Source organism: Porites lutea, chromosome 4, assembly GCF_958299795.1.
Source record: "Porites lutea chromosome 4, jaPorLute2.1, whole genome shotgun sequence".
Classification (NCBI taxonomy): Eukaryota; Metazoa; Cnidaria; class Anthozoa; order Scleractinia; family Poritidae; genus Porites; species Porites lutea.
Window position 1 is genome coordinate 7,204,105 of NC_133204.1, and position 21,787 is coordinate 7,225,891.

Genomic DNA, 21,787 nt, shown 5'->3' on the forward strand with positions numbered 1-21,787 from the left:
CGGGGATCGGTAAGCGAAGTGTGAAAGAGAGTTTTTCGACGAAAGAAGCGGAAACGTACGGAAGGAACTACAAATTATTTGCAAGTGGAAATAACTAGTAAGTTTCCTCAAATTTCCTTTAGTAATAGCGCCAACAAAATCCTGACCTTATTCACGAGGGAAGGTGCTTTGTAAAAGGTAGCCTGCGTAGCTGGCGGTATTGTGTACTAGTCGCGAAGCCGCGAGCAATTCGTAGCGTTTCAAACGCCTCGTCCCCACTCCCTTTTTTTTCATCACGGCTCCGCCGCCAAAACTTTAATCGCGCCTACACAATACCAGCTACGCCGGCTATGTGAAAGGCTTTTCTCAAGGCCTCAGTTTGGTGTAAAAGTACGGGGGACCTAGACCTCGGAGGCTGCTCCCCTAGTTCGGCAACTGGTTGAAAATGAATGAAATTACATATGTTTTCCGGGAGAAATATGGACCATTTATTAGAAATTGGACCAACAGTCGGCTAAGGTCATCTATTTTAGTTTAAAAAAGAAGAGTATTTTTCGCTAGGTAGGTCTAGCGCATCTTCATATCAGCAGTCCACCGTTTTGCAGCTTTTAAAACTGCTTCTCTACAAATGTTGTTCAAAACATTTATCTCTGTTAAATTGGTAGACTTTTCAGGTTTCATCTTCAATTTCAATTGCTGTAGAAGTGGCCTCCTCAGCTGGTTTACTCTTCTTTGCCTTTTTGGTTTTTCTGTTAGCTCTGTCTGCTTCATGTGCTTTGATCAGTTCTTTACTCATATTCTCCATGTGTGCAGCCTATAAAATGATATTAAAGTCTAATGTATTATTCTTCAGGTATCCAGAGTCACCAGAAGGAGGAAATTTGCTGGTCATTCCTAAAGAACATGAACCTGGAGGGAGGGAGCGGGGGGAGGTGGCAACTATACGGTTTGGAAAAAAAAATAAACCCCTAAAGGAGACCAGTCTGGGCGTGGTTTAGGCTTCATTTAACCCCTCAGAGAAGAGAACATACTAGAACAAAGTATTTATGAGTATGAAGTGAGAATATTGGCAGTATCTGTATCACGAAACAACCAACTGACCAAAACATTTAAATACCAGCGCCTGAAAGTGTCCGTGAATGTTTAGGTCGGCGGGTGCTACAGGCACTCTAACCCCATAGCCTAATTTTCAGACTGGGTGTTCAGCGAGCCTGCGAACAGGCTCCCAAGAGGAGCAGGGCGAAAAAGAGCACGAGCTGAGAGTGGCCTAGGGAGAAAAAGCCTCTTTTTCCTCTGCTTCTCTTCTCCAGACCACATTCAGCTAACAATTTTCTTTTCTACCCAGCTCCACTTGGGAGCCTTTTTGCAGGCTAGGTGTTTAGCTGCATTTTGCCACCGTATTCTTCATTAACACTAGGTACTAAAAATCCCTAGCAGATCTAAGGCTGTGCTCTAACAAACCCACTGAATTCTACACCAACTGTTACAATGTAGCAGATACCCATAAAAGCTTATTTATATGATAGTATATCAAAATTGCCTGTACAAATAACAGATTTCCTCTCACCAAAGTTGAACTTTTCCGTGCAAGTAATAAAACATCATCAGCATTTATTTGGGTCCTTTTTGCGTGTCTAAATATAAAAGAATAAACAAATGCCCTAAGAACATTATAAAAAATCCTTCATCACAAGGGGAAAGCTATCACTACAAACAAAGAAACTAAAGTGCTTGGTTAAGTCCATAAGACAATCTGCAATAACCCACTCCACCTCTAGAAATGAATCAAATGCAAAGTATATCCTCGTGCATTGATCAGTGGCTTCCCTAGGGGTTGACCCTAAGGGTACCCACAGGATCCCAGGGGGATTTGTTGAGATTTGCTTTTTGTATCTTGCCTGGCAGGGTGGATTTTAAAAAACATTACTTACATTCTCTGAAAAATCACATCCATGGACCAGACCTCTGTGCTTTTGAAGTATGAAGTTTTGTTAGGCATTTTTAAACAAATGGCCTCTGGTCCCTGGTGGCCAGCCACAGAGTATCAACCCTTGTGGGAAGCTACTGATCGACATATATATAGCTTACAGGGTTTCTTTTTTTTACTTACTTTGCAAAAAGCTCCAAATCTGTTGCAAAAGATTCTGAAATAAAATATCAAAGAGAATATTTGTAGCATCACTGCCAGTGTACTACCAGTAACACAGTCTTACTCTTCTTCATACACTGTATTCCTCTCCTTAACGTTTTTAAAATTTATTCACAGATGTTAGTACTTAACACTTAGGCAGGTGTGAAAGCAAAAGCACAGTTACTCACCCAAAAATAACAGAAAATGCAAGCACTTTTACAAACAACTACAAAATGCTAGTAAGCTATACATGTTATTTCTGCTACATGTATCACCAATACATGTGTATAGATTTAGCCAGAGCTTAGAGCAAAGCTCCCGTTTATGCATTTTAAATTTACTTCAGACAATTGACTTGAAACCATTGCAAAGAAATCCACAAATCTATACTTAACACTAGGGAAGTGAAAACATACACTTGAGCATGCAGCGGAAAACTCAAAAAAAAAAAAAAAATGTAAACTCGATGAATTATGATCATGTGACTGTGGTCAACAGATACCCCATTTTACAGCTGTCAATTGACCATAATATGGATGGTTGTTATCAAGTTAAACACAGGTTACAGGCTCCCACACTAGCTAGAAAGTTTGACATTTTACATTGGTTATCCTGTGGTACGGATGGACAGACGGACAGATGTACAGTCATGTGTAATCTCGTACCCAGATCTCACTCTGTTTTGCTGTGGGAGATCTGGGTACGAGATTACAGTCATGTGATTACCAAGATTTCTGGGATGGATAGATAACCAAATTTTCTTAGGTATGGGGTTCCGCTAATACTTTATTCCAAGGAAATAGTGTGTAAGCTTTCCATGGCCTCTCCCTTCAAACCTGTGAATAATGGAGTCTAGTAAAGTTCTAAGTCTGTGGTATAACCTTTCAAATGAAACCTCTTTGGTTGAACTTTGCTCAGGGACATTGTACTTTCATTTCTCAGCATTTCATACAAGGAAAAAGTGTAGAAGTCTTTTTCTTTGAGAATTGTTTTCCAGTAATGCTTTTGTTATTCTGCCCGATTTAGTGTCTTCAAACAAAGTATATATTGTAGATAATTTTTTATCATTTTTCTTTGGTTTCAACTTCATTAGCATACATTACCATACCCAAAAACAAAAGAAAAATAAAAATTACCAGAGATAAAAAATTAACCACAACATCTACACATTAGAAAGAGTGAATATATGTTTTAGTGAAATTAACATACCACACTGCTTGAATGTCGTCTCTGTAAGGGCAGCAATAAACCTCCTAGAAAACTGTACTCCTGTTTCATCCCCTACAAAAATCAAGTGTGGTGGGGTAAGTTGATATTACATTGTTGACGATGCTGTTTAGCAGAGAAGAAACAACATTTAATCATAACACACATCATCGGCTTGCCCCTAGGGTATGACCCCAGGGCCAACCAGCAGAACATGTTGGGGGAATACACTGACTGTGAATACTGATTTCCACGGTCCGAAATGGTTACTCCAGCTCGTTTAGAAATACTAAAACCAAAACTACAACAAGATTGAGTTGTTTGGATGCCAATAAAACCTCATTAACTTAAAAGTAAGGCTTAAACATGTCTTTGTATTGTCAGAAACACAAGCTGCCTCTATAAATTTAAGTTCAAAGCTTAAGCTTATTCTACTTCATCCAAGATCAGCAGTCTTTCTGCGTGCATCAACACGTAAATTCGCTCACCTGTTTTCTCGCAAATGCGGCCGACTGTGTAATGAAGAGCTGCTTTCAAACGCTAGAATATATACAAACATATATATTTAAATATTGCTAAACCATGAAAAAGTTGTCGGTCAAGGAAATTATAACCTGTTGATAAGCCAACGCTTCGTAGTCGTTGTCTTCTATTTCGTCTCCGGATGCCGCCATTACTGAATTTCCCGCGTAATCGGATCCAGTCTCTTGCTCCCTCTTACCAATCATAATTTATGCCAATTTATGCGTTACCAGTCCGTCCTCAACTCTGATCTTTTTATTTTTATGTTAGTTTTATTTTATTTTTTTTTTTTACAGAATAAAACTTAACTTCTCCTAATTTTCTCCGCTTCTTTATTTTTTCCTCCTTTTCACATTGGAAAAAAAGTTAAAATTCAACCTATGCCTTTTCGCTCGAAGAAAAGCACTCGAAAATTATTCCATTGCTATGGTTACGTCCGTACACAAGAGAGGCTTCGACTGTCAAGTATATCAAGTAAACATGGCGGCGACCACAAGTGAAACAAACAGCTCACGTTATCCTTCCGAAAAATCGGTTAAAGAGGCCTTAGATATGTTGAAACCTCCCGGAATTTTATCTAAGGTAGGTTTTACTATATTTTGTACCATAACTGAACACTATTGTCATTTTATTCAACGAATACTTTCAATTAGAATTCTACAAATCATTCCACGCGCGTCAGCTTCCAATCGTTCTTTTTTTTTTCAGGCTTACAACCAGTTTCAGCTCAAACGATACCAGGTATGTTTTTTCTATTCTTTGCACTTAGTTTACTTGCTGTGCTACATGCTTTAGTGATGTTAAATAATACGTTCTGCTTAGTAATGTTTCGATTCCAATCACAATAAAGATTATAATTATATAGATTATGTGCCTAAAGCTTTTATGATCCTGCATTTTCATTCAGGGCTTTGTTTAATAAGCTTTAATTTCGAGGTAATCTGTCTCTTTTGCTTTAGATTTTAAGGCTAAAACTACTGGTATTATATTGTAGTATCTTAAATTAGATTTATTATGTTTAAATAATCTGAATATTCAAGGGGTATAACTAGAAAAGCTTAGTTGCTGTGTTATTACTAAACATGGTATCCAACTGCTTAGCTAACTCTATGAGACATACCTAATGTGCCTTGCTGAGCAGCCAGATTTGATCATTCTATTAATTTTGCCATATTTTTCCACCTTTTTTTTTACATATTCTGTCAACAATGACTTAGACATGACCTGCAGTCTCTTATTTTTCTTTAAAGACAGTGGGGTATGATAGCTTGTGATGCCCACCACATGGGCATCGGAGATGAGTAACAATGGCATTGGCCAGAGAAGATGAAATAAGGGACCGTACTGGTTTTGTATACAGATTTTGCAGGCAGGCACCTGACCTCTATGCCACTGTACTTTCATTTTGTCAATTCCCAATGATTTGGCACTCACATGTATTAATTACCTTTTTGAAAACGAGTTTTGACAAAACTGTTTATTAAAGCTATTTGAAAAGGTATTGGTAATTATTCCAATGAAGTAAATCCAAGGATCATTCAGTTTAGTTCTCTTAAAGCCTGGCAGTCATGAGCAAGTCAGGCCTGAAAGTTTAGAAACTTCTATTAACCCATTCGCTCCTGAAGATTTTGCCGAAAAACGCGTTTTGAAGCTAGTCGAGTGGTTTTCTGGTCACTGTCGTGCTATAAAGAGCTAAAACTTACCACAAACCGCTTTACAGGTCGTGCACTTCATTGCCTTCTGATCCAGATGCAAAATATCAGCTTGCGAAGTTCGGGCATGCGCAGAAAGCAAAATTTCAACATAGTTTTTGGGTTTAAAGTGACACAGCAGTCTTGACTTTTACTTTTCGCTTTCTCTCCTCTCCTCTTTTTTTGCTTTTCTTGCCTCATTTTTTTTTTCTCTTGCTGGGCATTTAGTAGGCTTCATTTTGGTGAGAATAGTTTATAGGAAAGCTTTTAGGATCTTAGGATTAGGTGAAAGGAAGGTGGGCAATGGAACAAGATTTTCATGGAGATTTTCAGGTGAATGTTACATGGTTTTTTGCCTCTTTCTCCGGTGTCCTTGACTGAATTGTGCTCATTCTGGTATGGTTTGAAAGATCCCTTCACTCTACACAAGTTAGCGGGCAAAATTGTCCTTGACCATTAAAACTGATGACGTCACAAAGGGTAGAAAGGACGTGGATCCCCATGGGCGGTTACGGGCGGTTCAGGGGCGAATGGGTTAATTGGTTCTCAGGAAAAAGACACCAAAAATGTTGGTATCTGTAGACTACAATGCTTTATATGTGGCAAAATTTTAAAAAGGAAATTCTAAAGCTGAAGTAGAAGATTCAAGATGTAGGAGAAAAATTGAAACCCAAACAACCTCCTGTGAGATGGTGACAGTCAATGTTATCTGGAATAACACACTGGAGAAATTAATTCTACACAAAATAGATGTGTGCCTGTGTGCAACGAAAAATGATCCTAAACCACTTTTGAGCTGAATTGTTTATAGAAGCCAAGTGTGCAATTTGTACTCTGGTTGAAGCTGATATTTGGGGCAAGCCGAACTTTTCTTAGTGTTTGAATAATGTGGATTATAAAGTGGTCTTTTTCTTTCCTTGAGGGTAACAGAGCAACTCAAAAGAACTGCTACATAGAAAATACATACAGGGAACTAATTGAAATATTTTTTTTTAGAGAAATTCATCCACTGCATGGGTTCAATTTATTCCAGGTTACGTTGAAACGACAACGTCGAAACAGCGAAACGTATGGTGTCTTTAAAAAAAGAGCAAGACCAGTTTGTTTTGAGTGTAAATATATATTTTTTAATGTAACCATTGCATGGCAGGGTAGTGTTAACGAGGTGCTTATTACAGGGACTACAAGGGGGATCTTGATCCCGCATTCCTGCTCCGTTTTCGGGACAATCCCGAATCCAGAACTTAGAAGTCAAATCCCTTATTCTGTCAAGAAATCGAGTTTGCGTTTTCCCGAATCCCGCACTGTTAATTCCGGATCCCGAGAGTACCCTTCCCGAGAGTATCCTTCTTAAATTTGTGAAAACTCAGTCAAGTGATCACTCCATATAAATAACGTGTTAATTGCCGTACAGTGGTGAGAATCATTGTTGCGTATCATCCCTGCGTACAATAAGCTTATTAAACCTGCAGGTATTGACTCTTTGTAGTACAATGCGTGTTGCGTGGCAACGTTTATTCATCTTTCATTTTAAAACAGTTCAAAACCATTCAGAGCAGCTCAAAACAAACAGAATCTCGAGTAGACGAAACCTTCTTAACGGTCGATCTTTTTCAAAGTCAAACTGAGTTAACCAACATGGGTGACTATCCAGGCAGCGGATATAAAATGTCATCCTATGGTCTTAAAACATACAACCCTCAAGAAACTGTTGGTCAATGGACCCAGTGTTGTAAGGTAGTCACTCATTTGCGCTTACTTTGCATCATAGAAGCAACCGTAGTCAGACAAGTCAATTTCGATCTTGGCTTTTCGGTCTACTTAAGACTTCAGTCTTTGGTGTTGGCCTTAGTAGACCCAGTTTGCAGTCGTTCAATATTTTTCCCAGCCGTGGGATTTGGTAAATTACATGTACAACCTTACTGATTACAGTCGAAAAGATTTTGTGGGCGCTTACGACAACCTTAAACTTCAAGGAGGCTAACTCGCCGAGAGTAGGTTTCGGACACATCTACTTTTTGGAAGAGAATTTATTGCATGTTCCTGCTTATTTACGGTATATGAAATTCCGTGTTGTCGCTAAAAGTTCTCCGTGTACTCTTAGTACGTACAGGTTAGAAACAATGAAAAACTATGAACAAGTGACCCCCAAAAGTTGTCACGGTTGCTTACGAGAAGTTCTACTATTAGGCATTTTACAAAGTTTGTGGCTTATGAGAGGCGGTGGTTTACGAGAGGTGGTCGCACGTTGAGTTTCGACTGTATTAACCAAAAGAACTTTTCTAACTTTGAACGTCCCGTGTAGCGTCTGTTCTTCCAAACCTAGCGGTCTAAAAACTTGTTCGTCCACGTAAGATAAGTTGCATGCACAGTTGAGCGCATTTTGCTGTTTTAATTACCAACTCTTTATGCTGTTACTCTTTACACTTCAGCGTGAGGAGGCAATCAGAAAGAATCACATTGTTACTTCCGGCGGAGATGGTGTTGCCAACACATGGAAAGTGGAACGACCGAAGTCTTTGGATCTGACTCAAGACACCAGCTATTTTCTTGCAAAGACTTTAGTATGTTATTATGTTTTCTTACCTGTTGCTTGGTTGTTGGATGTCTTGCTGTGCGGAATCTAAACATTCATGGAATGATTATCACGATTTTAGATCAACGATTTAATGCGGAATCTAAACATTCATGGAATGATTATCACGATTTTAGATCCACAATTTAATGCGGAATCTAAACATTCATGGAATGATTATCACGATCAACAATTTAATGCGGAATCTTAACATTCATGGAATGATTATCACGATTTTAGATCAACAATTTAACGAGGTTTCAGTGCCTATCGTTATAGTTACCATCTTGCTCAATTCACGAAACGAATTATCACCTGTGAACGCAGGTGTATTTCCGGTTGTATCCGCTAACCCCCCCCCCCCCTCCCCCCTCCGCTCCGTATTTTTCGGTAGCCTGCTTCAAGCGTTCAGATTATGGAATGTGGCGCGAATTCAGAGAGTAGGGGAAAATAGGGAGAGAGGAAGAGGGAGATTTGAGGGAACCTTGGCTGATTTTCCTGCTCACGTTTTTTACGCAGTCCCCACAATCTGAACGCCGAGGACAAGCTATATTTTTTCGGCACTTTTCAGGCGAAGCGATCGACTTGATATTCATTTCTGCAAATCCTATGTTTGAGTTGGAGCACCAAAAAAAGGAGTTTCTTCATTGTTCTCTATCAGTAATAGACCTCTTGCGTATATTTTAATGATTTGGCTCTAATAGACAAAAGAGAAAACTGCAAAAATGTTTGAAAGAAAGTGACTCATTGTACGTGCAATTTGTTGTGTAAACTTCGTTAAAAATTAATAACTGTGTTTTTTCATTATAGCACGAAAAACCATCCACATACGACCGAATAAATCATGTTGTTGAAGGATACAACCAAAAATTACATCGAGACGACAGAGAACACGCCAAATCTCGTGGTCTGAAAGTAAACAGCGAAGTGAGTATTTTTTCCCGCCTTTTTTAGTTGATCCTCGTCTTATGGGAGACCTTCAGTACTAGGACTACAGCCCCTAGTTGTTCAAAAGGTGGATAACGCTATCCGCTGGATAAATCTCTATCCACTGAATAGCGCATTTAGTTTCCCCAATATTTATCCGCTGGATTGTGATTTATCCGGTGGAGAGCGCTGTCCAAAGTTTTAACAACCCGGGCGAGGACTACAACAAATTGAATCCACTTTTTTTGTACTAGAATTATAAATTGTTTATGGGCAGGCTATAGCTAATTAGTGGGTGGACGTTGTCGTGGACAGCCTCGAACTGAGGGCGCTTTCAAAAAGTCAGAACTGGCCTTCCGAACCCTGGCTTTTTTACAATTTTTCCCACCAAACCTATGCATTTTTGCATATTATTTAGGAATTTACTGGTCTGGCTGTATAGTTTTGATCAAAAATGAAACTCTTATTACAACAGAAATGGTCTGGCCGGCCAGTTCTGACAAATGAAAAGCGCTCTAAGACTGGGAGGTTGTTTGCCAGTTTCAGACTGTGTCCACGCAAGTCCGTTGAGGGCCCAGTTCAAAGATCTCTCATACAGTCTATGCGCCTGTTTACATGGAGTGAGGGACCCCGGTCTAGTGGGGTTGGTTTCTTTTGTTTTCACGCTCTGGGGGACACAAAACAAAAGAAACTTACCCCACTAGACCGGGGTCCCCCACTCCATGTAAACAGGGTCTATCTCTTTCGCGGTCGCGTTAAGATTGGGCTCGCGTTAAAATTGGGCCTGTCGTCCGCCGGAATCCTTATTTACCAAGAAAAACAATAAGAGAGCGTGGTCTCAGGTTAGATGGAACATGTAAGATTTTCCTCGAAAATATTTGCTAAGGCATTTAATGGTATACATATGCCATGCGGTGATGATGAGAATACATAAGTATACTGTCTTGATTTCCTATCTCCTCTTCAGGAAACCAGGGTAGCGGTGCCGTCTCTATCTTCATCAGTGGTCGGCCATCCTCAACGCAATCCTCTAGAGTTTCCAGATCGGCAACACGTCAGAGTAGAGATTTGCAAGAAAGACTTTCTTAGACTTGGAGGAACTAATATTGGAGATACAGACTGATAATGTGCTGCTTAATTGCACTGAAAACGGTCGCGGTGCAATTGCTAGGAGATCGGCTTTACACCAAGAGCGCGCTGTACACGAGAATGAGTTTATTTACAGTAATCTCTCATAGGAGATCACACCTCCATTACATAAAATTCTACTTTCTAAGATTGGCAAGGGTAACTTTTATCTTAAGGCTTTGTTTAAACGACAGAAATGTTTTCACTAGACTTGAGAACAAGTTTCATCTATCGTAATGACTCACGCAATATAATGTCGGGCCATTTAGCTCCGTCGAACTTTTTATTTTAACGCCAGACGACGCAGAAGCCCTATCTGTTATGGTTTTCGTGCAGGTGCAAGAGCTATCCACTATATTGTAGGCATAAACTTAAAAGAGCTATGTCATACGAAATTCAGCCAAATCAGAAAATTACAAAATGCCTGTTAAATTAAGAGAAACATAAAAATAACCGCTTAAAACTTAAAAGGAAGGTTGAAATAACATAACAGAAACAACAGATGCCACGGATGGGCAAAACTGAAGAAGATTGAAACGGATTGAAATTAGGGTGTTTGAAAACTGTTCAGCCTAACAGTTTTTCAAAGTTGATCCCTGCTGCTGGCAACTTAAAAAATAATGCTCAGGAGACATCTTTGTTTGTCTCGGATCTCTGATTTTGTCATTTAAATGTAATTTCTTTGCTTACTTTAAGTTCCATAGCGGTTGAGGGCGAGTAATTGGCAAAATTAAACAAAATGAACTGGACTGCCGTGACACAGCCCCTTAAACTTAACGTTTGTAAAATAATCTTAGATAGGGCGCAATAACGTAATGAAAGTATAATATTTGCCTTGACCACTTAAATTTAAGGGAGTACCAAAAAAGTGTAAACTCGGTTACAGACATTTTGGTTCATGATGTACAGATAACTAAAATATGTGAGGCTCTACTGAATTTCAAGTTTCTCGTCTATTTCCTCTTCTTATATTTCTACCTCTCATTAAAAAAAAAGTGCTCACCTTTTTCTACGCTGATATATGTAGCGTACGCTGCGAGACCACCTGAAAGACCTCGAGTGGGAATGCTGGACAGAGTAAAGAATGGCAGCCCTTACGTAGCTGTCAAGAGGCTCGCCTTAGATCGAGAACTACCGGGGGTATAAGGAAGGACCTGCCTGTGGGCAGAATACACACACGCACACACCCTACGAGCAGAGCGTTCTCTCTTGCATGGCTTTTAGCGTTAGCGTTAAACATAATATTGCGTTTTACCGAAACAATTAGTATAGGTAATAGCATGATTTGTAGTGATATTTGGCATAAATACCACGAGTGATATTTCGAAATTGTTATACGTAATTTCACGAGCCGTTAGGCGAGTGAAATTTGAGACAATTTTGAAATATCACAAGTGGTATTTATGCCAAATATCACGTACAAATCATGCTATTATTTGTTTATACTACTGCCCACAAAACGTTTGTAATTTTCACATGTAGGTATTTCAAATTAAGCTGAAATACTGGTCACTGCTCTAAGCCAATCAAATTGCAGAAATTTCTCATGTAGAAGTATAACCGCTGAAATAATATGCATGTTTGGCTTATTTTGATCATTTAAACATTTTTTTGGGCACGAGACAATCATGTCCGATGTAACAGTGCTACAAGGACAGCCCTTAGCGATATTTTTATAGACAAAAAAATCTTTGGCTTTTCGTCGTGAGTCCAAAACTTGTAATTTAAAATGTGGGAGTACCACCCTATAGTGGCTTCTATAGTTACCTTCTAGATGCAAATGCATCTTGAAGAAAGAATTATTTGAAAGGATTATGTAGATTGCGGAAATTGTTAAAAAGAATTTGTTATAATCGTCGGCAAGTACCTTGCCTGTCACAAAAAATGGTTGCAGGAAAAGCGAGGAGTGTCTTTCAGGTAAAAAATTAGCCTAAGAAGAAAAAGTACTACCGCTAGACAAAGACTGGGAGGATTCTTTTATTTTTGAGTTAATCAAGAGCACGGGCGAATGCCACTTGGTGTTCCTGTGGAATAAGCCTCGACTTGAAATAACCGTGTTATGCAGCAATATTGGGGAAACTGGACACTGCTTGGTTCTCTTTCTTTCGATCGTGCGAGCAAAATGGTGGGAAAACTTGAGATAGCGTTTTCAATCCCTTTCTATCCTTAGCCATCTTTGATTCAAGTTAGGTTTTATTAACAGCAATCGGCATTTCGGGTCTTTCAGTTAATCTCACTTAAATTTCTCGCTATTATATTCAGGTTAACATACCAAAACAGCGCCGCACTTTTTGCAAGGCCAAGAAATGTCGAAGACACACTCTACATAAAGTCACGCAGTACAAGACAGGAAAAGCCAGTCTGTACGCTCAGGGTGAGCTTTATAGCTTAATGAATAATAGGAGGATAGTCCATTGTCCGAACTAATTATATGGTTGGTGATTCTATGTTTGTCGAAAGGTTTTTAGCTTGAGTAAACTCGTATATATTGCTAGCATGAAAGGAGTGCATGAGTACAGTATGTGGTCCTTGGTCCCCGTGTAAAAGTCATCAACTTGAATATCTTACCCGAATCTTCATGTAACCAGCTGAAATACTCCCTGAAGATAGCTTTTATGTTCCTGTCGATAATCCTGAAGTTTCAAGTTCCAGACATAAATATTTTGCTTGGAATTCGCAAAAAGGCGACCGTTTTCGATGGTCCTTGGTCCGCGAATCTGGGCCTTGGTCCGCGTCTCAGGTAAGCAGCACGATAAAAACGTAAAAATGTTATAGTTTCCACACGAAAACGTGATTTTCACACTATTTCTTGTATTTCTGTCTTTTCTTGATGCAATTAAGCTAAAGTTTTTTTCGGAAGATGTGAGCATAAAATAATCTGCTTTTCTTTCAAAGACTTCAGACAACAGTCTCCTCGAGTCTCCCACACGAGCGTCGACGAGCGGTTTTTAGCGCGGTCGAAAATAATTACCAAAAACTCTGTATGTACTCGAGGTATTAAAATAGGGACGACTTTTAAAACATTCTTCGAAACAAAGGCCGTCGCTTTTTACTTTGGGAAGTTTTACTCAACCAAGGTCATAGGACGCGGACCAAGGACCGCTATTAAAAGCGAGATTTGGTGATATTTTTCAAGAGTCACTAAAACAAAAAATTCAGAGTCTAGAGCAATATGCTTCCAACAGCAGAAATAAGTTGATCTGAAAACCTGTTCTGCAAAAAGGCAAGTCTTCCCGTTGCGTTTTATTTATTCGCAGGCTAAGTAAACATGACCACGTAATTTACGGTGCCGCAAAAATCCAAACTTCAAGAAAGACAAATTAACCTACCTGTCAACAAACTTTAATTTCGCGTCTTCACCCTCGGCAAGAAGGCTGAAACTTCGTCATATGAAAGATTGCTTATCAGTAAATCACGATATCTTTCATTATTCAACGTATTTTTTTTCTTGACGAAATATTTTATCATTTTCCGAAAAGACGCGGACCAAGGGCATCGGGGACTTGCGCGGACCAAGGACCACATACTGTATTCTCTTGTTATTTTCAATTTTCGTTCAGGAAAACGCCGCTACGATCGCAAGCAGTCAGGTTATGGAGGCCAAACAAAACCTATTTTCCACAAAAAGGTAAACATAACTGAAGTGATCACATTGTTTACAATAGTTTGCATTAACTTAACTCTATCTGATCTTATTGGAATTGGAAGTCAGTCACCAGAGGGGAATAATTTTTGTCGATAGTCAAGGACGCGTTCGACTGTAGTTTCACTGTAAATTTGTGTCATTGTCGATTTTGAATTTTTTTTTTTAACTGGTTGTGTTGAAAAAAAGAATGGTGAATTAACAGATCATGCAAGTGACCTTTTGAAGCAGTTTCTTTTGATGGTGCAATCATTGCAAGGTCAATCATACTTGCATGAACTGGAATAATTATCCTGACACATATATGTACAACAGTTCCTATTGGGGACTTTAAGATCAGACAACACAATCAGCAATGAGAACATAGGCAAAACAACTACTTTGCACTTGCAGCACACCTTTTTGTACATTTCGTGGAAGTTTTTGGCTGACTACGACATGATTTTGCTGACTTTTATGACTATTATGGAGGACGTAAGCAAGCAAAAACAAAATTTCATTCTCTTTCTGAACTTGGATATGGTTCTTAGGCCTGGTTCAGACGCCGTACTTTTCATGTGCCAAACCTAACTGAATAACTTCAACTTTGGAGCAACACTGACGCGACATCTGATTCAGACGGCGTACCATGTGTCGAACCTAAGTTAAGTTTGACAAAAGTTTGACAGACTTTGTTGAAATTAACGCTTTTGCCACACCAAACTAAAACTGCCGTACCAAATTGATTCAGACGCCGCTCTTTTGCCGTACTTAATTCATCAGTTAGGTTCGGCACAAGTGGAGCGGCGTCTGAACCGGGCCTTAGGAATTCAACTCCAGGAGGGTTTGCCTACACTTGACAAAGTATATTTAACTGGGAAGGAATATTCGAGATGAAGACTAAAAAAATGCAAATTCACTCGATGTTTTCCCTGTAGACAATGATCATAAGGGCCTTGTTGTCTGTGTTGAGATATGTGTGCATGAGGCTGTGTAGTGCAATATTCCCCTTGTATGGCAAGACCAGTTGAACACAAAAATGCAGTTTAACATGAGTCTTTTACAAATTTAGGCCAAAACTACCAAGAAAATTGTGCTGCGCATGGAATGTACAGAGTGCAAATACAGGAAACAGATAGCCCTGAAAAGATGCAAGCATTTTGAACTGGGTGGAGACAAAAAGAGAAAGGTAAGAACAATATGCTACAATATCTTTAAAATCAAATTAATTTTGAATTTCTTGGTTAGTCAACTATGTGTATCATATGTGCACTACCTCTCAAAAGTAAAAGATTCAAATCCCTGCGATACGAGATAACGTGCGAGCCTCTCCTCTAAAGAGAAGAGTACTGGTAACAAAAATGAAAAACCTTCTGATGCTAGGGACAGGGTTCTCAATAGAAGGCGGCACCCGGCGATTGATCGCCGCTTACTTTGGGATTTATAGCCGCTTACTTTGTGTTTAGGTCGCTTTTCTTTGCTTTGTTTTGACACCTCTGGCTTTGCTGAAGAGCCTCCTACTTAAAAATCTATTGAGAACCCTGTAGGGAACAACTCATTAATACCTTACCTGCTTCTACAACTGTATTTAAGGTATTAGATCTGTTATTGACCCTTCCATTTGAAAAATTTATTTTTAAATAATAAAGAATTTTGCAAAGAATAATTACACAGGTCTATCAAGCGAGAGCTGAGCTTTCAAAAAATTGATATCCGAGGTGTCAATTTTCATACCTAAGGTGTGATTTCCGATTTATGTTGCAGGCGCAAAACTTCAATAATTACATATTTCTGGCTTTACCTCGATAGCTGGGAAGAAAAAAATAATTGGAACTGACTCATAATTAGATTGTTCATTTACCTTTAAATTCCTGGCCGTTGCCAGAAATTTTTTCCTGAGATACAGAGGTGGAATTTTTTGTAATGCCCTGTGACTTCAGGTTGTTGCCAAAAATTCCAAAATGTTCCCTTTTTTGCAGGGAATTCAGTGCATTTTCCCTTAACATTATGTGAATAAACCTGGCAAGTTTCAGCAGAGTAGTAATTTTAAATCCTCATCTTTTCACATTAAATTGTTTTCAGTGCGGTCCAGCAAAAATGCAAAATTGCCCTTAATTCGCTGTGCTTGTTGTCACCATCGAGTCTCCATCTTGAGTTCTTACGAGTAATTGGCTGCTACAAGTTAGACTTCTAAATTTGATAAGTATAAATGAAACATTTGTTAATAACCTTTTTTCTTTTCCTTTTGCAGGGACAAATGATCCAGTTCTAACTGTAATAAAATTTCTTGTAAACCTGTCAAGTCTGTGTTCTTTGTTTGGTTCATTGTGAAATAACAATAATAGCAGGGTTTGTTTCAAATAATAAAAAAAAATTGAAATGTCACTTTTATTCCGGGCACTAGAAAGAGAAGGGTTCAGGGCGGGGGTACTATGACAAGGAATGAATATTGTCATTGCTTCACCTCTTTCATCTGGGTACTGAACCTATTACAGCCAAGAAATAAAATGAAATATTTCTCCCACTAGTTATAGAAAAACGTTTATTTTATTTGGATACCTTTTAACAGCTTAACTAACATGTTCATTTTAACATCTAGTTCTGAGTGCTTTGAGCAACAGCCTATATTTCTTGTTCTATTCTATTTTGTCATGTACATGAAGGTGAATGCGAGTCAGTATTGTATCTTCTGGTTAAAGAAGTCTTGACTTCCGCGAGCTGCATGACATACATGGGTTGGTTTTCCTGAGAACAAACCATCAAATTTTACAGTTACACACAGTCACAGTACCCTACCTTTTGGGTGAGAATGGGGGAAGATATTCAGCAAAAAATGCTATTAAACATAAACAACAAGATTGAATTGACATTAAGATTTATATTTGTATCACAACTAGTCGAAGATCAACCCTTGCCTGTTTTGGGCATTCAGACAGTTGAGCGTGGGTAAACAATAAAGTGCCAGAGTGAAGAAAGGTTCTCCGCAGTCTTTCCTGCATGTTTGACTGTTTAGTTTGGCTTCCACTATTTTTAACACACACCCTGAATGCCTAGATAAACATCACTGACAAAAACAACTAGAAATTAAGCAAATGTTTCTGGCTGGTTGCTACTCACCTATGTTACAGTTAGGGTAAATTTTATATAAAGCATTTTTATTTTCTGCTTGTGTTGAGAATTCTGAAGTGCAACATTTTTATTGCTAAAATTTAGATCTACCTCTCATTCACTTCCACGGGGAGAACTCTGTTGGTTTAAGAACCTTGGAATATGCTCTGGTTTCTAAAGGAAGGCATTCTCGAACTAAAAAATATAAAATACAGAATCAGCTGGAAGTTCTTGTAACTGCCAGGAATTTTAAAAACGTCTCTATTTTAAAAAATAACTACAGTGTACTGGGGATGTTTTTCGTTGTTGCAAAAACAACATGATCATGTTGGGTATTGTTCATAGTTAAACTAGTTTTGATTTCAAATACCAACAACATACTGTGTGTGGTGCATCATTTTACCTGGGTAGTAGACCCACACACGTATCCATGAAAATTGCTACCCACTAGGAAGGTGATATGAGCAGGATTGATTAAAATGTATGCATGCTCTGCATACAATTCTAACTCTCATACTCCTAGTTGATGCTAAAACTCTCTGAATCACTTTATTATGAGTCCTACTCCACTGCCTGACAAACAGTAATGCATCTTGTTAGACATTACCTGCTTCAGTCCATCCCTTAATCTGCTTTGCCTCATTACGAATTCTCACACGGTCATCAAGACTTTTATAAGACCACAACATGATGGCTGGAAAATAGAGGAGAAACTAATAAACCAATTATTTTAAATATTCGTGATATTTCATATTATATTAATTTTAATAATTTCACCTGTGTTTTGAGGACCAAATTCTGTGTACCACACTCCAACAGGTTCACAGAGCTTGCAGCGGTGAGGAAGTCCTTCAATAATTTTTTGCTCCCACTCCTCCTTTTTACCCAGCACCAACTCGTACATGCGTAGCTCATACACACCTCAACAGAGAAACAGAAAAATACAATCCAGTTGTTGTCGTTGTTTTTTTCACCAATGGCTATCAACAATTTTATAGACAAAAACGCTAATGATCCACTTAAAGAACATGTGAGAGCATTCACCATTTTCAGAATTGCCCACAACCCATCTTGTTTACCCTATGCCACTCTCCTCTTGGGGGAAGAGTGTGGGCTCATCCTTCCGAACAGTGAGAAAAATTCCAGCAAAAAGTCATTTTTGTAAAAGGTTTGTGGTTTCTCTTAAGCCACATGCAAACAGATGCAACATTGTTGGATGTTACATGTTGCATCCGTTAATTGCATGCACACTCTGGTGGAAGTTGTTGTACAAAGTTTGAAATCGGTCAAAATTTTAGCTACATGAAAACCAACGCAACAACTCCCAACATTGTTGGGCCAACAATGTTGGGAGTTGTTGTGTCCATTTGCACGTAGCTTTATAGCTTGACAATAAAACTTAGAAACTATGCAAACTTCTGTCCATTGTGAGCCCCAGTCCCTGCCCTCAAAATTAGAATCCACCACTTACCTCCTGTGGTTAGTGGAGGCTTCACTTCATACCATGGTGGTGCAGTCAGTATCCAACTATCCTGTCACCAAAAAAATCTTGAATTTTACCAGGCAAAAAAATATTAATTTTTTGTCTGTTACTTACAGATGTGTTACAATGTTCAATAAAGCATACATGTGTCCCCTAAACCCTAGCTCTTGTATACACACAGAAAAAACTTAAATGTATACTCATAACTTATCCTTGTGCCAAATTAATAATTATTACTTTTAGACATTCTTAGTCTCAGAGAAGAAGTTCTGACCCCATTTCTGGTAAGCCCAGTATTTGCGAAATCCAATTTGTTGTGAAGTGGCTCTCACTTAGTCATCTTTTTTATTCAGTTCCATACAATATCATAAAATAGCAGTAAAATAAATTACTGGTATCTGAACTGTTGTAATAGGTTATTGTATACTTACTATTTGTACAGCATAAGCAGAGAAAATATTAAAAGGTGGTCTTTCAATAAGAAAAAAAATTGACAGTTGGTATCAATTTTTTTTTTTTTTGGGGGGGGGGGGAGTTCTGTTTACTCAGAGCATTAACAAGTGCAAAGTTTAAGGTTTCAAATTAACCCCCAATGAATCAAGCCCCTCATTTGTGGTTTTAAGGCAGAGCTATTCTCAGGCAGACCATTAATCATATTTATACAACAATTACCTGCTTCACCAACATTTTCAGAATTTTCTTTACATAATTATTCATCCAATTTTCATCTTGGGAAAGAGCTTTTCTTGCTTCTTCTCTTTGTGCATAGCTGTCTACAATTAAAAAATCTGGATTAAAAAACACAAGACTCTAGGGAACAATAATACATCACAAAAATGACAGGGTTAATTCTGTCAGCTTTTTGGACTGGGTGTTAAGTTGTTTATCACCAGCTGACAGTGACAGCAACAACAGAGAAAGATTGGCTTGGTATACCAACATTATAATAATGTTCTTGAGTTGCACCCGGCCCTGGATTAGCACTACTTGTCCTTTGAACACCTCGCTCGCCCCTTCTCTCTGCTACAGAGGCCTCTATGTGTTGAGTCCCACCTTTTCCCTCTTCTCATCTTCCCCCCCCCCCCCCCCCCCCCCACCAAACTTTCTATTTTTTCGATTACTGCTATTTTTACGGGGATGCCCAGCGGGAGCCTCTGTGGAGGAGAGAGGCTCGCCCCCGAATTAGAATAACATTTATATTATTCAGTAATATATTTTAATATAAGTAAAGTATAATGAAGAAATCAAATAATTACCATATTCCCAAATGTGTGTGACTTCATTCAGACCTCCAATCTCACTTGTCCAATAACCTTTCAGTTTTGAATTCGAGTCAGACTTGAGGTGAATATAGTCACGTGTTAATTTCATAAAGTCACCTGTTGAGAAATAGATTTGGAAACAATAGATAGTGGAAAGTAAAATATATTAATAATATTACAATTTTTTTATTTGCCTCATTTTTAGTATAAATTTATACAAAAACCACAACTAGTTTCTACATTAACTGACAATAAATTGGGAGCAGGAGCGAAGCACACCAGAGGCATAAATTAATGGGGGAACTCTCCAATGAAAAGATGTGTGAAAAATAATTTAAGACAGATCAGGACTTTTCCTCTTGCTTAGAGGTGTATACTGCAGATTAGTGAAAATCCAATATTTTTATGGAACTGATACAGGTATTTGTTTTGGAGCTGTGCATAAAAGATAATTATATAACTTATATCTATAAAAAATTACTAAGCACTGTCACACCAAACTGAAGATAGCTGTCATTGTCAATGTTTTGGGGCAATTTAAACCATAGGATAGTTCCCATTTGGTTTTCTGTGCTAATACAGTCTCCTGTATGGGTCAAATAAAGCCTCTCGAACCATGCAAGATTACACTGAACAAGTTTTCATGTCATGTCTTAGGATCAAAGCTAGTTGTAGGTGTCAGCAAAACCTAAATTGTACCGAATCAGACCTCACTTAGGGCCTGTTTATATGGAAGTGGGGGACCCCAGGTAGGTGGGGTAACCCGTCTGTTCATACAATCTCTCATATTAATTATGATAGGTGGGGTGATCATAATTATGAGACATTATATGAATAGGCATATTAACCCACCTAAACGGGTTACCTCACATACCTGGGGTCCCCACCTCCGTGTAAACAGGCCCTTAGTGACAAAAGTTTGGGGGAAGGGTTGCTGGGGTGGATCCGACAGTGCCAGTTATCAACACCCCTTTCCACCTCCCGACACCCAGCCCCGAAAAACTGAGTGAACTGTGACGAGTCCTCAAAAATAGCGGGGAAACTTTCACATCGTTTTTTCTTGGCCTTTTTCTTCATTTTTAGTTGAATTGTATCAACCAAAAGTTCTGATCAACGGCATGGATTTGCGATTTTCAGCATCTTCAGGGAGAGGCATGGACCATTAAACAACCAAACAGAAAACAAGGTGAGCAAAGGACAAAGGCGACTGAAGTTTACCCAACCTGATCAGTCCTCCTTCTACAGGGATTTAAGCACACTTATGCCCCACACTGATGGTCTTTCCTTAGGAGTATTTGCAACTTTCCATTAAAAAATGTCCGAGAAATATCCGGTAGGAGCTGAGTTAGGGGTCAGTGGAAATGGTCGCACCCGGTCGCACTGCCTTCTAGATGAACAACAAAGCATTCTTCCCTTACCAAAGTACTTGGGCTTTACAGAGTACGTACGCAGCTCGTAAATCGTCATATCGTGATCATGAGATGATTGAGAAGTCTAACTTGACAGGGCGGACGTTAAGCTAAAAAAAAAACGCCTAATGTCAGGTTAATTAGGCGGACGTTTGCGAGGAGGGCGAGACAACCTGAAACCACAGGCAGCCGAAGCTCACTACAAGCCATCTTCGGAGACAGTCGGGTGGGTCGAGGGTGGGTCGGGTAAAAACCGGCGGCGAAAGTTTTCCACAACGGGCGAGACCAGGGGGCCCCCCTAGGCGAGACCGACATAGCTCGAAATATCAGGTGAGTCGTGCACTTTTAGATGCAAACACGAAATTTGGCACACTGATTGTAGTCACCAATACAAGCATTTTGACTTGACTGGTGCCAAGCCGGAATTAAGTAGGTTAGTTAAAAAATGGGTCAATTCGTTTAAGGATTACCTATTTAAAGGATTGATAAGGTAAATACATAAAACGAAAGTGACTAAGTTGGGATCGCGAAAATTACATTTGCCCAAAAATGACTAAGATGGGGTCTATAATTGGCGAGACAACAGCAAGAATAGGGTAAAGCCCCTGGAATAGGGTAAGGGCTCCGAGAGACCAGTGGCACATACCCAGCAAAACTTAACCCAAGTACCCTCCCCCCTCCCGGGGTTTCTGCAGAAAAATTATTAAAATGAAGTTCATCGAAGAGAAACGCAAAGAGAATTTT

The 21,787-nt window shown here is 39.0% G+C and overlaps 4 protein-coding genes across 4 annotated transcripts; 2 read left to right on the top strand and 2 right to left on the bottom strand.

Annotated features, from left to right (window-relative positions):
- Positions 1-449: 449 nt before the first annotated feature.
- On the bottom strand, positions 450-4,033 carry LOC140935535 (centromere protein S-like). Its single transcript, XM_073385095.1, has 6 exons — positions 3,931-4,033; positions 3,805-3,856; positions 3,320-3,391; positions 2,090-2,123; positions 1,547-1,613; positions 450-793 (listed from the first exon to the last, which is right to left on the bottom strand). Exons 1-6 carry the CDS (start codon positions 3,988-3,990, stop codon positions 650-652), a joined length of 429 nt encoding a protein of 142 aa, XP_073241196.1. The 5' UTR covers positions 3,991-4,033; the 3' UTR covers positions 450-649.
- Positions 4,034-4,273: 240 nt separating this feature from the next.
- Positions 4,274-10,466, top strand: LOC140935533 (cilia- and flagella-associated protein 90-like). The gene is made up of 5 exons (XM_073385093.1): positions 4,274-4,420; positions 4,547-4,579; positions 7,962-8,093; positions 8,915-9,031; positions 9,999-10,466. The coding sequence occupies exons 1-5, from the start codon at positions 4,319-4,321 to the stop codon at positions 10,152-10,154; spliced, it is 540 nt and encodes a 179-aa protein (XP_073241194.1). The 5' UTR covers positions 4,274-4,318; the 3' UTR covers positions 10,155-10,466.
- Positions 10,467-12,203: 1,737 nt separating this feature from the next.
- Positions 12,204-16,083, top strand: LOC140935540 (uncharacterized). The gene is made up of 5 exons (XM_073385099.1): positions 12,204-12,284; positions 12,422-12,533; positions 13,720-13,787; positions 14,854-14,970; positions 16,033-16,083. Exons 1-5 carry the CDS (start codon positions 12,219-12,221, stop codon positions 16,051-16,053), a joined length of 384 nt encoding a protein of 127 aa, XP_073241200.1. The 5' UTR covers positions 12,204-12,218; the 3' UTR covers positions 16,054-16,083.
- Positions 16,084-16,309: 226 nt separating this feature from the next.
- On the bottom strand, positions 16,310-21,228 carry LOC140935539 (protein NipSnap homolog 3A-like). The gene is made up of 8 exons (XM_073385098.1): positions 21,053-21,228; positions 19,629-19,751; positions 19,045-19,145; positions 18,361-18,421; positions 17,667-17,810; positions 17,497-17,583; positions 17,001-17,084; positions 16,310-16,526 (listed from the first exon to the last, which is right to left on the bottom strand). Exons 1-7 carry the CDS (start codon positions 21,099-21,101, stop codon positions 17,008-17,010), a joined length of 642 nt encoding a protein of 213 aa, XP_073241199.1. The 5' UTR covers positions 21,102-21,228; the 3' UTR covers positions 16,310-16,526; positions 17,001-17,007.
- Between the last annotated feature and the right edge of the window lie 559 nt (positions 21,229-21,787).

Excerpts from the sequence above, each read along its gene's own strand:
- LOC140935535 (XM_073385095.1), bottom strand. The coding sequence starts at position 3,990 with ATGGCGGCATCCGGAGACGAAATAGAAGACAACGACTACGAAGCGTTG. Across the intron at positions 3,392-3,804 it reads CCGCATTTGCGAGAAAACAG|GGGATGAAACAGGAGTACAG; the intron begins GTGAGCGAATTT and ends TGATTTTTGTAG. Across the intron at positions 1,614-2,089 it reads GATTTGGAGCTTTTTGCAAA|ACACGCAAAAAGGACCCAAA; the intron begins GTAAGTAAAAAA and ends TTTTATATTTAG.
- LOC140935533 (XM_073385093.1), top strand. The coding sequence starts at position 4,319 with ATGGCGGCGACCACAAGTGAAACAAACAGCTCACGTTATCCTTCCGAA. Across the intron at positions 8,094-8,914 it reads ATTTTCTTGCAAAGACTTTA|CACGAAAAACCATCCACATA; the intron begins GTATGTTATTAT and ends TTTTCATTATAG. Across the intron at positions 9,032-9,998 it reads GTCTGAAAGTAAACAGCGAA|GAAACCAGGGTAGCGGTGCC; the intron begins GTGAGTATTTTT and ends TCTCCTCTTCAG.
- LOC140935540 (XM_073385099.1), top strand. The coding sequence starts at position 12,219 with ATGCAGCAATATTGGGGAAACTGGACACTGCTTGGTTCTCTTTCTTTC. Across the intron at positions 12,534-13,719 it reads AGCCAGTCTGTACGCTCAGG|GAAAACGCCGCTACGATCGC; the intron begins GTGAGCTTTATA and ends ATTTTCGTTCAG. Across the intron at positions 14,971-16,032 it reads GTGGAGACAAAAAGAGAAAG|GGACAAATGATCCAGTTCTA; the intron begins GTAAGAACAATA and ends TTCCTTTTGCAG.
- LOC140935539 (XM_073385098.1), bottom strand. The coding sequence starts at position 21,101 with ATGACGATTTACGAGCTGCGTACGTACTCTGTAAAGCCCAAGTACTTT. Across the intron at positions 18,422-19,044 it reads TGAAAATGTTGGTGAAGCAG|GATAGTTGGATACTGACTGC; the intron begins GTAATTGTTGTA and ends TTTTGGTGACAG. Across the intron at positions 17,085-17,496 it reads TAAGGGATGGACTGAAGCAG|TTCGAGAATGCCTTCCTTTA; the intron begins GTAATGTCTAAC and ends TATATTTTTTAG.